The 15,857-nt window shown below is 36.1% G+C and overlaps 1 protein-coding gene across 1 annotated transcript in view; it reads right to left on the reverse strand.

The window, feature by feature from the left end:
• Positions 1–2,947: 2,947 nt before the first annotated feature.
• Positions 2,948–15,857, reverse strand: part of B4GALT5 (beta-1,4-galactosyltransferase 5) — a 103,282-nt gene continuing 90,372 nt past the window's right edge. The window contains exons 4-9 of the mRNA XM_074288574.1: positions 13,956–14,080; positions 12,403–12,519; positions 10,799–10,986; positions 9,787–9,909; positions 6,705–6,806; positions 2,948–6,035 (exon numbers count right to left, since the gene is read on the reverse strand). Of these exons, the coding sequence (XP_074144675.1) occupies positions 5,888–6,035; positions 6,705–6,806; positions 9,787–9,909; positions 10,799–10,986; positions 12,403–12,519; positions 13,956–14,080 (803 nt within the window). The 3' untranslated portion in view covers positions 2,948–5,887. The remainder of the gene's footprint in view (positions 6,036–6,704; positions 6,807–9,786; positions 9,910–10,798; positions 10,987–12,402; positions 12,520–13,955; positions 14,081–15,857) is intronic.

Genomic DNA, 15,857 nt, shown 5'->3' on the forward strand with positions numbered 1-15,857 from the left:
TTTTGCTTGACTATACATATGGTGTGACAGGTTTAAACATTTAAAATAAAGGCACAAAAGAGAAAAAACTTTGAAAATAACATGTTGAATTTATGCTATATTTGGAGAACCAAACAATACAAGGTATACTTAAAAATGTATAAACTTTTTTTCTGTACTGCTTTGTATACAGAAACAATTTAATTTTGGTGTTTAAATTTAGAATAAAAAAAGACTAAAAAATAAAAATAAAAAAGAACTGTACAAAGAAGCCAAAAAAATCTTAATATTTTGTCAAACCCTACATATTTTAAAGAGTTGAAGCAGATGAAGACAATGGAAATAATTACAATTTTTAAAAGAATAATCTTTAGTTCTTTCATGACCATTATCCTGTGTGATGCTCAACCTCTAACTTTCTAGCTCTATAAGGAATTACAGATAAGGAAACTGAGGAATGAGAGTTGAAGTGACTTGTCCAAGGTCATGTAAGAGTTCTACCTGCCCAAGGTTGCAAAGATTGAACAATTGAACAAGATCCAGGTCTCCTGTTTCCAACTATTACAGTGTTTCTTTCTCCTACCCTATGGAGGAAGGGCAGGTGGTAAGTTCCCTTCATAAAGCAGAATATATTTTATGATTCATGTTTGAGTCCTATTTATCTTCACAGGGAGTGCCTGAAGCAAGGGCAAACCATACAGGAAAGGTTATATATCATTTGTGCAATATCTTGGAGCAGCTGCGGGCAGACTGCTTTCTCTAGCATTCTTTAATTGCTTCTTGAATCACACCCTCAAATTTATTTCCCGTAGCCCAAAGACAGAAAGGTCTTTCCTCTTTCCACCTCCTCATTCCTATAGTAGAGCTTGGGCTTCTGCCAAGGAAAGAGTGTAGGTGGCCTTACAAAATGAGGCAGTAGCAGAATTACCAGGTGGCTAAAGGAGAAGGAAGGGGAAAGGGCAGTGATTCTCTCAAAAGCACAGATTTTACAGTCAGACAAAGACAATATGTTTTATTGGAATAAGCCCCAAGTTCCAAAGCCAGCTGGTCTACCATTGCTGCATGTGTGACTTTGGAAAAGCCATTACCTCCCTCCTCCCACCTTCTACTCTTCACCAGCCTCGGTTTACTCAGTTTCTGACTCTGTATAGAGGGCATTGACAGAAATCATGGACAGATGAATCTTTCTATAAGACAGGCCAATTAGAAAGCAAAGTCATTCCAAGGCCCTAAATATCAAGTTAATATTAGTGCAAAATATTTTTCATCATGTGTGGGGAATGGTAGAACAGAATCTGATTCTTAAACTTAAAACTAATTGTCCTAAAAACTAAGAAGAATTCCAAAAAATATTGAATGGCTCATAGAACAACAGAACTGGATGAAACCTTAAATCTTTTCCCCTTATTTTGTAGAAAAGGAAACTGGGTGTAAAGGGAAGATAATACCAGGACCAAGGCTATCCTACAAATTAATGAGAGTACAGACTAGTATACAAGACTCCCTATTCCCAATGCAGGAAGACTGTGATTCTCAGTTCACCTTTCTCTCCCTGGCAAACAGTAATATTCTACCCCTTTATCTCTGAAAATAAGCCCTGTTCATATTTGGATCAATAGTTCAATCATACAAAAAAAAGGAGCAAGCTTCCTAGAGTTGATTAAAATCTGATTGACTCAATATTTTTGTGCCACAGACGAATATGGAAATATGGTTTTTTAATTAATTATTTTTTGCAAAAATTTTATGCATTGGTAATTTTCAAGCACTGACAATTGCAAAACCTTTTGTTTCAACTTTTCCCCTCCTTTCCCCCACCCTTTCTCCCAGAAAACAGGTTGATATGGAAATATGTTTAGAAGAATTGCCCATTTTTAACTTTTACTGAATTGTTTGCTATCTTGAGGAGGTAGAAGGGGGTAAAGGGGAAGAGGGAAAAAAAATTTGGAATATAAGATTTTGCAAAGATGATTGTTGAAAACTATGTTTGTATGTATTTGGAAAATTAAAACACTATTAAAAAATCTGATTGACCCAGGAAAGAAAATGGAAATACCTCACCCTAGCACAGCTTGTCTCAAGAGTGCAGAATTGAATCAGGAAGATTTGAGTTCAAATCCTGCTTCAGATACTTAGCTGTATGGTTCTGAGCAAAATTCCCTCAGCATCTCTCAATCTCAATATAAAATGGAGATAACAGGGTTCTTGTGAGGATCAGAAATTATAATTTTTTTCATTATAAAGCTCTCAAATGTAAGAATTTTTCTCATTAATCAATCCTAAATCAACTAGTTCCCTTCTTTCAATCCTGTCCCTAAATGAAAAGAGGTAAACAAAAACTCTAGTGGCAAATATGCAAAAGAAATCCCCACACTGGCATATTGGCTATATGATCAAATAAAATGCCTTTCATTCTGCCCCTTGAGTCCATCTCTAGAATACTCTAGAAGGAACTTTTGGAGATCGTCTTATTTAGTTCCTCACATTTTTCAGAGAATACAATGGAGACCAGAGAAAGGAACTTTCCCAAGATCGAATCAATATACCAGGGCTAGAATAGGGGGGGGTCTTTGAGCTTTCCAGCTCAAGTTTCTTTCTACTACAATAGGCTGCCTGCCTGCCTCTGTAATCAGGAAACAGTCTACTTCTCTCGTGGACTTCCCTCTTGCCTCTGACTAGGAAACAGCCTGATACTAGTTGTGCTTCATGCAGATTAGTGACTGGTTCAGAATAAGCACTTGAATGTTTGCAGACTATACTACTCAGGTCTATTTGTCACTCTGTCTGAAATATGTTCTGAATGCACTGATCCCAGCTCCAACAAGAGAAAGGGTAAATGCTGTGTAACCTGCAAAATGAAGACAAAACCAGTTTCAGGGATCCAAAGAGCTGGAACAAGATGAAAATCTGCAAAAAAAGTGATAATGGACAAACATCCAAAGCAGAACACAAAGTGATGACACCAAAGTCTCATTCTTGAATATGCATTTTTTTTTTACTGAAAAAATCATTCATAAATTAACATACAAAAATGTACAAACACATGAGTAAATAAGATAATGACAAAGGACTACTTTTGTGAAAAGTGTGTGGTCTGTTTTTTTTTTTTAAACAACTTTAGAGTTCAGTGCAAAAATGTACCCCTGGCACCTCTTAAAAACATAAAGGGCAAGTTCAAAAAACCAAGTGATGGACAAAAGTGATCTACATGATGCCATCAGAAATGGTGACTATAAGCCATATTGGGAGCTCCTGTTCAGCTGTAATAAGTGAAAGAATCTTTGGCAAAGATTCTAAACCAACTCAGAATCAAATAGTTTTTAGCCCATAGAATCCTCATATAAATTTGTAATGGGGCAAAAGTTTGAGAAGTTGTGACAGGGGAAGTAATTTCCTTTTCTCATGTGTTCCCTCCTCTTCGGTCTCCTGAAGGAGGGGGTTCATCATTGGCTGTGTAGAATTCCAGCAGCCAAAATCTCTATGAGATAGGTTTGGATTTTACGTGGCTGGTGGCTTGCATTTTTAAAATGAACCTTTCTTTTACAACATTAAGAAAACATCCACTTGCCTGTACGTTTTTGTTTGTTTTCTTAAGAATCAGTCATTCTTACTACATTTGACTTCTGGGATAAATGACTAAACAGTGCAACATTAACAAATCCCACCTTTACCAACCAAAATAACAAAGAAAGAAATCCGTGATTGCAAATAAATACAAGCAATTCCACTTTATGCAATAAAACAGACCTTTTCAGATTGTATCTCAATCTGCTCTTTCAACTCCTTCCCCAATAAAGTGAAACTTTGGGGCAAGATGGTAAATATTCTCAAAACAGAACTTTGTTACTAATATAAATCAGTTTAAAATCCTGGTATGTATATATACATTACCCACCAGAAAATATTTAAATTAAAAAACTGAAGAGCAAATCAATCCAAAAATCTTCGACCATCACATTAGATACAGGGCTCATACTTTCAATACCAATTTGAAAAGGGTCTTTGCATTTCTTGAGGGGAAGGGGTGGAAAGGAAGGGAACAAAATCAACTCTTTATTGCTATATGCTCCATGAACAAAAATCCTGTGTATCATGTTCCCTCATAAAGTTGTCGTAAAGCACGTGTGTTCAAAACACTTTAAAAAAACATGACAGCTTACCAGCTTTCTCAAGAACAGTTTCCTGCACTCTCATACAAGCTGATAAGTAGGACAATCTATAATACCACTACCAATTGAGTCCCCAAGAGACAAAAAAAAAACAGAAACAACCAGACTTGGCCAATCACACCCACAGCCCATGGGCGAGGGGATCATATATCCATGAAACCAAATACATGCAACAATGGAAAAAATAATTCTGACATATGTACACACTTATGTAAACCATGAAAGTTATGGAGGCAAACTAAGGCAAATAAAGAAAAGGAAAACATGAAGTACTCTTCAGAGAGGATTCCCAATCACAATATATAAATATATTTTTGTTAAAAAAAAATAATAAATCTGATGCTTCCCAGAACAGACATTTTGGGAGATTTTTTCAGGTCCTATAGAAATCAGTGAGTTGTACGCAAAGAAGATTTAAGATGTACTGACCAAAGTGTAATTTGGAATCAGGCCTCAAAATATAGGAGATATGAAAAGAGCACTTTCATTCTCATATTTCAAAGTTTTCTTTAACTATTGGTCAACATTGTCCTTTTAGTTGTGCTTTTGCTCACTGAAATCTATATATCATCTGCTCCCTGGCTGTATTTTAAAGATTTCAAAAATTTGTTAATGTGAAAATAACTAAAACAATTCCTTTGAGAAGAAAAAAGAGCAAAATGAAGAGAAACCACTGAAGCCACTGGTAATTTAGAATAAGCTAGTGTGATTAGTTGATTTCCGGAGAGCCCGGACTTCTCTGACAGAGCACAGATGGGCGATGGTGTCAAAGAGAGTCTTGTAGGGATCTGGCTCTGGGCAGGCACGGTCATATTTCACACCCTCCAGGGGTGGGGGAAATGATTAAGAAAGGGGGAAGGGGGAGGGGAAAGCAGAGTAAGAGTCAACATCAAAAGCCAGGACCAGCAAGGGGAAATAAGAGGAGATATCAGCTACCAAAAATATGAAACTGATAAATCAGACATTTTGTTCATTTTTGAAATGTCTCCCCACAAAGCCAAGAATTTTGATGATAAAAGACACATTACAATTACACTTAAAATAAGCCTGGCACCTGTCAACTAAATAAGTGATTGAATATGTAAACTCTCTGCTTGAATCCAAGTCAACAGTAAAATTAAATTAAAAAAAGAAGAGGCAATTTACACAGCTTATTTACATTTTCACTTCTTCAAGAAGTGAATTATATATCTCTATGTACCCTCCCCCTCTTCCCCCCCTCCCAATGTAATTAAAAAATAAAACAAAAACACCACAAATGTAGCAGGATGGATGAGGAGTGGTTCTTTTGCTCTTTCATAAAGGCAGCTGCCCTAGTAGTGGGATTAGTTCTTTGCCTCCACAAGCAAAGAAGATGAAGATATCATTCAGAAGAACAAGCTCGTGGCAGGACAACGGCCATGTTTGATCACAGTTCTGGTCCTGGAGATTGTGGCTGAGATATAGGGACTGGAGAGGTGGGGGGGAGGGGGGGTGCAGGAGAGAGAAGAGCAGCAGGATAGACCACCATCATTGGAAAATAGAAAGCAAGTCTTGATGATTGAGGCTCCCAAACTTGCTACACAATCAAACCGGAACTGGAGAGCAGATATTTTGTGTGTGAATTTTGCAATATTATTCTTCAAACCCTGTGATTCCTTCATTAGCCACTGTATTCTTGTTTTCTTCCTGTGCAGATTCACAAAACATCTCACCAGGTTATCTTGGTGATGGGTAAAGCAAACTTATCTTCTCTCCTCTCAATATTCATTCACCTGAGCCAGCTCTGGTGTCAAGTTTACAGTTATATTTTTATACAAAGCGTCATATGTGATGTTTGCAAAGTAGTTCAAGTTATTGAGGCCATCCAGAGCTTGTCTTTCCTTTGATTTTCTCAGCAGTGCATACCTGTTCAAGGAAGAAATACCAACATGTTCAGCTCTAAAGTTAAGTCCAATACTGATCTCTACATACACATATGTCACCAGGAAAGGTAATGGAGAAGATAATAGAACAGGTAACATAAAACTCAGCAAAGGGTAGCATTTTAATTTGTTTTGAAGATACCATAATGATTCTGACCAATGAGATGTATAAAATAACTATAATCAACTGAAAAGAGAGACAAAATAAAAAATAAAATTCATACTTTCTGTGAAATAGCAAAAGCTAAGCTACCAGTAGAAAAGACAATAACAAGGACACCAGAAGATCTGGATGATTGCTGAGATTTGTGAGATACACACACACATACATTACACACACCCCGTTATGGGCCAGGATGAGGTATGGAAAGATCTTCATTTTATTTGAACCTCGATAAATTCTCAAAAGATGGCACAAATGACAAAATGTGAGAAATGGAATGACTATCTTCCTTGAAAGATTTCACTGTCAATTTTCATTAACAGTCTGATACACAAGCCAGCCTTGTACTTAAAAAAAAAAAAGAAATTCAGGTAAAATAAGAGAATTGTGGGACAGCTGCCATTAAATGGATCTTAGAGGCAGAAGTGAATTAAGGCCTTTAGGAACAGATAGTATTGAGGATGTGATGAACAAAGAAATTACATTTACCTCCCTAGAAACTGCACTTCTCCTCGATGGTGATGAGGGATAGATTTATACTTTCCAGTGTCACCTTCTGGCCGGCTCACTGAGTAGCCTGCATTCTGTACTCTGAAAGACAAAAGACTGGATTTAGATTGCAGCAGAGATGTTAAAGAGAAAAGAGAAAGGGGGAGGGGAAAAGGGGGGAGAGAGAGAGAGAGACAGAGACAGAGAAACAGAAATAGAAGAGAGAGCTAAAGAGTTCAAATCACAGTTAAGTGGCTACTTCAATTTGGAGCAAATTCAAGGATCAGGTAAACTCCAAAGAAACTCCTGGTTTCTTTCAAAATTCCTGGTACTAAATTTTAATTCAGAGTTAATGACCACTCAGCATAAAAGGAATACTAGCAAGTTCTACAATAAGTAACACAACATATCTTACCCCTGATTGTACTGATAATGTATTAATAAGGCTAACACAAACTTCCCTGGCCTTAGTTAGCCTGATTCAGAGTTACAGAATCAAACATAAAAAGCCATTTACAAATTCGTTCTGTCTCCCAGCCTCACCATTCACTGAAATTACTCCTTCCAAAGCTGTTAACATTTTTGTTATTGGTGGTTGTTAAGTGATTTGCTCAAGATCACAAAGCTAATAAGTGCCTGAGACCAGATAGGAACTCAGATCCTCCTGACTCCAGATGTTTAAGGTAAATACAACTTTTGTAGAATAGCCATTTGAGCTACTTATATAAAGCCCTAGATTGTTTTGTTTTGTTTTTTAAATTAAAGCTTTTTATTTACAAAGATATGCATGGGTAATTTTTCCAACACTGACCCTTGCAAAATCTTTAGTTTGAAATTTTCCCCTGCTTTCCCCCACCACCTCCTCTAGCTAGAAGGTAGTCTTAATACATGTCAAATATGTTGAAATACATGTTAAAATTAAATATCAAATCAAAAAGGAAGAAAATGAAAGACTGTGAAAGAAAACAAAATGCAAGCAAATATAACAAAGAGAGTGAGAATGCTATGTTGTGTTCCACATTCTGTTCCCATGGTTTTCTCTCTGGGTGCAGATGGAGACCTTCATCACTGAACAATTGGAAATGGTTTGAATCATCTCATTATTGAAGAGAGCCATGTGCATCAGATTTGATCATTTGATCATTGTTAATTGCCATGTAAAATGATCTCCTGGTTCTGCTCATTTCACTTAGCATCAGTTCATGTAAGTCCTCTCCAGGCCTCTGCAGGCCTCTCTGAAATCATCCTGCTGGTTGTCTCTTACTGAACAATAATATTCCATAATATTCATATACCACAATTTATTCAGCCATTCTCCAATTGATTGGTATCCATTCAGTTTCCAGTTTCTTGCCACTACAAAGAAGGCTGCCACAAACATTTTTGCATATGTGGGTCCCTTTCCCGCCTTTAAGATCTCTTTGGGATTATAACCCAGTAGAAACACTGCTGGGTCAAAGGGTATGCACAATTTGATAACTTTTTGAGCATAGTTACAAATTGTTCTCCAGAATGGTTGGATGCATTCACAGTTCCAACAATGTATCAATGTCCCAGTTTTTCCACATCCCCTTCAACATTCATTATCTTTTCCTGTCATCTTAGCCAATCTGAGGGATATATAGTAGTATCTCAGAGCTGTCTTAATTTGCATTTTTCTGATCAATAGTGATTTGGAGCACCTTTTCATATGAATAGAAATAGTTCCAATTTTATCATCTGAAAATTGTCTGTTCTTATCCTTTGACCATTTATCAATTGGAGAATGGCTTGAATTATAAATTTGAGTCAGTTCTCTATATATTTTAGAAATGAGGCCTTTATCAGATCCGTTGGATGTAAAAATGTTTTCCCAGTTTATTGCTTCCCTTCTAATCTTGTCTGCATTTTGTTTGTACAAAAAAAATTTTAACTGAATACGATCAAACTTATCTATTTTATGATTAATAATGATCTCTATTCTTTGGTCACAAATTCCTTCCTCTTCCACAAATCTGAAAGATAAACTATCCTATGTTCTTTTAATTTGTGTATAATCTCATTCTTTATGTTTAGATCATGGACTCATTTCGATCTTATCTTGGTATACAGTGTTAAGTGTGGGTCAATGCCTAGTCTCTGCCATACTAGTTTCCATGCAAGCAATTTTTGTCAAATAGTGAATTCTTATCCCAAAAGCTGGGGTCTTTGGGCTTATCAAATACTAGAATACTATAGTCATTGACTATTTTGTTCTGTGAACCTAACCTATTCCACTGATCAACTTCTCTATTTCTTAGCCAGTACCCAGTGGTTTTGATGACCATTGCTTTATAATATAGTTTTAGATCTGATGCAGTCAGGCCACCTTCATTTGCTTTTCTCTTCATTAATTCCTTTGAACTTCTTAACTTTTTGTTCTTCCAGGTGAATTTTGCTGTTATTTTTTATAGGTCAATAAAATAATTTCTTGGGAGTTTGGTATAGTATTGTCATCTTTATCATATTTGCTCGACCTATCCATGAGCACTTGATATTTTTCCAATTGCTTATATCTGACTTTATTTGTGTGGAAAGTGTTTTGTTGTTTTGCTTATATAGTTCTTGACTTTTTTTTTTGGCAGATACAGATTCCCAAATATTTTATACTATCGACAGTTATTTTAAATGGAATTTCTCTTGCTATTGAATTTTGTTAGTGATGTATAAGAATGCTGATGATTTATGTGGATTTATTTTGTATCCTGCAACTTTGCTGAAGTTGTGGATTGCTTCTAACAGTTTTTTAGTTTAGAGATTGTTATCTAATATTTTATAATTGCCCTAATTCATCTTGTGAAATAAATGAAAATTTTTTTCATTTTATATTTTCTCATACATTTTCCATATGCCATTCTAAATTACTAATATCTGTGTTTAGGTCCACACTGTGATATCAATGAGGGCAGATTAATTACATTATCTACACTTTATACTTCTCCCAATTCTGCTTGCAAGAGAAACAAAAATGGGTGTGTATATAATAATTTGCCAAAAATTAAACATTTCCATTTGCAAGGTCCACATAGCTAAAATCTTTGATAGTCATCAAAAAAAACAATACCTGTTCCAGAGGTCATCATCTTCTCCACCCCAACCCCAGAATGCATTAGGAAAGCCATTAATTTTCTGAAACTGCTCTACTGTTAAGCCGCTCACTCCACCAAAAAATTCATTATAAGGGAGCCTAGAAGAGAAATCAAACTATTAATATTAGGTATTTTTATTTATTTAATCAGTCACTTTTCCCCAGAGTAGGATTGTTAGTATCCACTTGGTTCCAACTACAACAAAGTTTCAGCTCTCGAGCTACACAGTGAGTAACCATCTCAATTTTTCTCTTGTGCCGCTTAATATCTTCCTTCTTCCCCTGTACTCTTTATATTAAACTAAGAGAAAGTTTGATACTATCTGGTTATCATTGACTCTCAGCTTCTCCTCTATCCAGCCCCACAGCAAGTTACTAAGTTTCTAGTGATCCCATCTTCAAAATATTGTTGACATTTATTCTCTCAATGCCACTGCCACCCTAACCTAAGCTCTCTTTATCACCTGATTAGATTACTGCAATAGTCTCCAAATAAGCCATTCTAAGTCCAAACCATCCTTCACAAGCTGCCTATAAGGCCATCATTCCCCTCCTCTGGAGTAAAGTAAAATGGATTTTCTTGGCATTCAAAGGCTTCTGTAGTCCAGCAGCAGCCTTCTCTTCATATAACTACCTCCAAAGCATTCTATATGCCAACCAAATCAGACTACTCTCTTTTTCTCCAAAAATATCCTACACTTTTTGTTCACAGTTGGCCATATCTAGAATGCCCTCCCTTTGAAGACTGACTCAGATACCAACTCCTTCATGAAATCTTTCCTCATTATACACTAGTAACCTTTAATCTTGGCCTCACAAAAAGTGTGATTTTTCCAATATTTAGTGTGTTATTGCTAATAATAGTCACACGTATTTGTGTCTATCTGTGACCTCCATTAGGGCAAGAATCAGATCTTAAATATCATTTGTATAATCCTTCCCTCCCTTCACTGCTAAGCATGCTAGATATATTTAAATTGATACTCACAGATACATATATTTATCTAGCTTGGTTGCAAAATGCCTTGGCATTTGCCCACATCCATAATAGTTGCGATCATTTTCTGGTATGTGATCCACATCATGAAAAATCAAACAATCCCAATTCAAATCTCTCATTGCTTCACGAAAGCCAACGTTAAAAAGCATGGCACGATTGAAGGGTTGAGTACCGGCCTGTAAAGTAAAGTTTTGTTTTTCAGTGGATTCTCATTATACACATTACTGTCCTGGTTTTGTAAAGGAAAGTATGGTATATTATAAGCTCTGTCTCTGGTCTTGTTGATCCCTGAGGTATTTACTGGATGACTTAGGTCAAAGTCACTTGAGTTCAATTTTATGAGATACAAATTCAGGATAAGTACTTGTGCTACCTATATCACAAGGCTATTGCAAAAAGAAAAAAGAAAACAAAAAAAAACAAAACAAAAACAGGTCTAATGATACAATGGACAAGTATTTTGAAAAGCACAGAATACTATACAACTGTAAATTACAACTATTATTTCTGCTCCACATAGTCATGCTTCCACTTCATCTCTTATCATATGGGATTTGACATTCATTCTATTCAGGGTAAGTCTAATGGGGGAGGACAGATATAGAAAGGCAGAGCAAAGATGAGTCCTTCAAGAATTTGTTTCATTCTTTTTCACAAGAAAATCTGTGAAATTCATCAAGTAAAATGACAAGTTTTATGCCTCAACAGCAAAAAGACAGGGCCTTAAAAGAATTGGGAAACATAGTCTTACTTAATAAATGGTTAATAGTAAAGGTAGGGAATTTTTTCTGATTATTTCTTCCTTCAAGATATCTCCATTATGTCCATTTATTATGAGTCAGGAAGCTACAATGAAGATGCAGCATAGGTTGAGTTAACCTTGCCTATAAGAAGACTAACCTGAAACTCAGCTGAGTGCCATTTGAGCAAGGAAAATATGTATAAGGAAGCAAAAGGTTTCCAAGTCCCATAGAATCTCCTTTTGGGATCAACTTGGGTGTCATCGAATATGTTTTATGAAAGACAGAGGATGTGCTTATTTATGCCACTCCTTAGTCAAGTAACTGTTTTTCTGAATGAACCTCCAAGCTCCCAGTAATCTATTACATAGACCCAGAACATCTTTTGAGATAACACGTAATCTTTCATTCCATTTACAGATTGCACATTAATTACCTTAGAGATCTAGTGTTAAGGACTTCATTTTATGGATGAAAAAAAAAGAGACTCAAAGAGAGGAGACTTGATTAAGACTCCAAAGTTATATCTAGAACCAGGTTACCTCGGAATGAGCACAGTTCCTCTCTTTATATTGCAAGGACTCCTGTCATCTTAAAAGAGCTCCTGGAAATATGTACTTAGATACACCACCCAAAGCAACAAAGAACAGTCTTTAGCCCCAACATCACACAAGAAGCTTTTGTTTCTGGGTCACAGTTACATGATGCTAGGCAAACAAATCATCTGTCTCTTCAGAGATTTATCATCAATAAGCAACAGAAACCAGTCAGGATTATGGAACTTCTTGCTTTCCTAGAAGTCCTGTGATTGTTCAGTGGCACAGTCTACTAACAAGAGCAGAACCCACTTACTTGTTCAATAACATAGAATGCAAACTGCAGACGCTGACGTTGTAGCATAGGAATTAGGTGCCGGAAAAGAACAGGGAGATGCTCATAACGGTTTCTGAATGGAATAAGAATTGCCACCTAAAGAGACAGGAGTGCACAGTTAATCCATAACTCATTTGCCAACTTTGCATGGAAGAATGGTAGGAATCAATGACCTGTCCATAGTAAAGTTCAACTCAATTCAAACACTTATGAAGGCTTTATTTCACAGTGGGTGCTAAGGATGCGAAAATGAAAATAAGAACTTTAACATATTTAACATGTATTGGTCAACTTGCCATCTGAGGGAGGGAAAAATTGGAACAAAAGGTTTGGCTGTAAAATTACATGCATTTATTTAGTAAATAAAAAGCCATATTAAAAAAAAAAAAAAAAAAGAAAAGAAAAAAGAAAAAGAAAGTGGAAATAAGATAAGTTCCTAACTCGATGAAGCTTTAAAAAAACAACAACAACAAAAGGATGGGAAAGGGGGTGAAGAAAGACCAATGTGCATGGTGATAAGTGTAAACATCCAAGGTGTTTAATAAAACTTATAGCAGAAGGAAAAGGGTAATTGTTGAAAAGCAGGGGGAAATTGGAGAAGGCCTCCAAGTAAAGCTACCTAAGACAGGCCTTGGACCCTTTCTAGACTTTAAGTGAATTTCAAATGCTGGAAAATCAGCTCTTGGAACCTAGACTGATTTCACCCTAAATATGACCCAGCTTAGTACAATATCGTCCTCTAAGTTTATAATATTCTCCACTAGTTATCTCTATGTCTGGGCCAAAACAATATACTAATTTTTCTCTGGCATCTTTCCTAATACCAATGACTAGGACACAGCATCCATCTATCAAACTGACATCCTTCTTTTTTAAAATGGTGGAGGAAAAAGAATTCCAAAATTTTAGTGCAAAGTCACTAAACCAATTTCTGTTCATGAACAAGACAGATCTGGTTCCTGTTCTTCAGATTATATTCAGCTTTTCCATTACTAATGTTTTGTTCCCAAATGATCATTATAACACTTTGAATCTCTGGGAAGAAGTGAAAAGGTTACTGGGCATACATAGGTCATAAGGTAAAATATTTTTAAAGGAATCCTGACACTTATCTTACACCAAGTGGGGCAAAGTTTAAGCAAGTCAAATTCTTTGCATAAAAGGGTCACTGGTCAAAAATTATTTGCCCTGGAACTATCCTATCAAAACCATTAAATTTTTGTTCTTGGATCATTTGCAGTTAAGTAAATGACCAAATAGTAGTTGTAGTTTGATAATGGCAGGAAGAATTAGACTTCAGAGATCCGAATTCAAATCTGTGACATATACTAACTACACGAATATCAGTTTCTTTACCTAAAAAATGAGGATACTAATATTCAGTACCAAACACAAACGACTGTTGCAGGAAAATTTAACTTTAAAGCACCAAGAAATGAGAAATGTATTATATTATCAGGAGTATCCATAATATAAGTGAGTCCCCTAAACTGGTTTACCTAAGCCAGTTTACCTAAACACTCTAAATTTACCTTCCAACGAGGCATGCAATCACTGGGCTTCCAATGACCTCCAAGTTTGATGGCAGGGTCTCTAGAGAAGAATTCATGGATGTCATCCATTCTGATTTCACTCATATTTATATCTATTGGGCCCTCTGAGAGTAGAAAAAGAAAAAACTGAGAGTTCAGAAAATCCACATACTAATATACCTCTCTGCAGAAATCTAAAATTTTTTCAAGAACTTGAAAAAAAAAAATGCTGGAAATCTCTCATTTCCAACTCATGTGCAGCTTAATCTCTGGCTACATCTCCCACAGGATCATGACTAAGACAAACCAATATAGCACCTGAAAATGATTGCTCAATTCTCTTTTTCCCATAACCAGAAAAACCGAATTTTCTCATTCATGTCAAGTTGGTAGGAACCCTACCCAAAATCATTAATTAAGATTACTATCTGAAAAGGCAGTAATAAATACACAATAATCTAGCAGTTGAAGCAAAAGTCTGGAGTTTCTGGAGTCATGCTCTAGTGAGTCCTGAGCTCAAGGCACCAAGACTCACACATAGATTTACTATATCATTTTTTTTCTGAGGAATAAGTAGAGTTGTCAAGCAAACTGGAAAAAAGTGAAGACTATAATATAGATAACACAGATTTTGCCCTTGTAAATGACACTGTGTTTGGGTTAGGCTAAAAATAATAAAGATAGCAAATAAATTCTGGCAGCAGTTTTTAGGGAAAAAAAACCTGCCTAACCTAGTTGTTTTAGGTATCCTTGGACAAGCCACAAAGGAGACAAAATTGCCAAAATCAAAAGGGGGCTATCATTTAAACTCAAGTGCACACCCGCTGAAAGGCTTAATATATGCTATTCAAATAATGCTTTGCCTAAGTCTCTAATCCCAAGATGTCAGGATCATAAACACCCACACTTTGCTTAACCATACACATAAATCTTTCCCTATAGCGCAATGCTTCATTATGGCATATAAGTAAATTCTTGATTTCTCAGGCACACAGTATGGGCTCTGGCAGTTTTGATCAAAGTAGAAAGGCTTGGAATAAGCCTAGGAAAGGCTCATTATCATTCTTTCTGTCATCATATGTTTTTTTTCCTATTTTCAGTGACTCATGCAGCCCATCTACTAAGGTAAAAAAGAAAAGCAGACTGAGCTTTGGGTTGAGGGAATGCCCAAAGACTTTTGGGGGTACTGTATTTTTTTGGAGCATATGTATGTGCACACATTCATATGTGCATACTTATGCACTTTGAGAATCCAAAAGTTTTTTGCCTAGGGGCAAGCCCTGTGTATACTTTTTTTTTTGGGGGGGAAGGGGGTACAGAGGCAATTGGGGTTAAGTGACTTGCCCAGGGTCACACAACCAGGAAGTGTTAATTGTCTAATCCAGACTTGAACTCAGCTTCTCCTGACTTCAGGGCTAGTGCTCTATCCACTATGTCATCTAGTTGCCCCCTTCTATATTTTTAAGTATTTAATATTTCCTCTTTTGGGGGTTATTTCTACCTTGGTAGGATCTGTCACAAATTGTGCTCTGCAGGTGTTAACTTTGAATAAGCTAGAGATCCCTTCATACCATAAAGACAAAAAGGAACTTTTGAGAAGCTTTAGGGAGTAGACAGCTTAAAACCTAGGAAAAATATACACAATAACTAAAACTTATAAAGGAAAACATTAAAAGGCAGCTATATAAAGATTAAATATCATGGCCAATCTCGGTTCTAGGATTCATTATGAAATGTACTTCCATCCTATCAGAAGAAAGACAAGAGACAAGTCCGCCAGTCACTCAATTGGTTATGTTCAACTGCCTTTCTTTGCTGCAACAGAGGGCTCTATGGACATAAGTGAATATTGGGAATTACCTGTGTTGTAAAAAACAGAAGGAAATGATACAACTTTTTTTT

The sequence above is a fragment of the Sminthopsis crassicaudata genome, chromosome 2 (genome assembly GCF_048593235.1).
Source record: "Sminthopsis crassicaudata isolate SCR6 chromosome 2, ASM4859323v1, whole genome shotgun sequence".
NCBI lineage: Eukaryota > Metazoa > Chordata > Mammalia > Dasyuromorphia > Dasyuridae > Sminthopsis > Sminthopsis crassicaudata.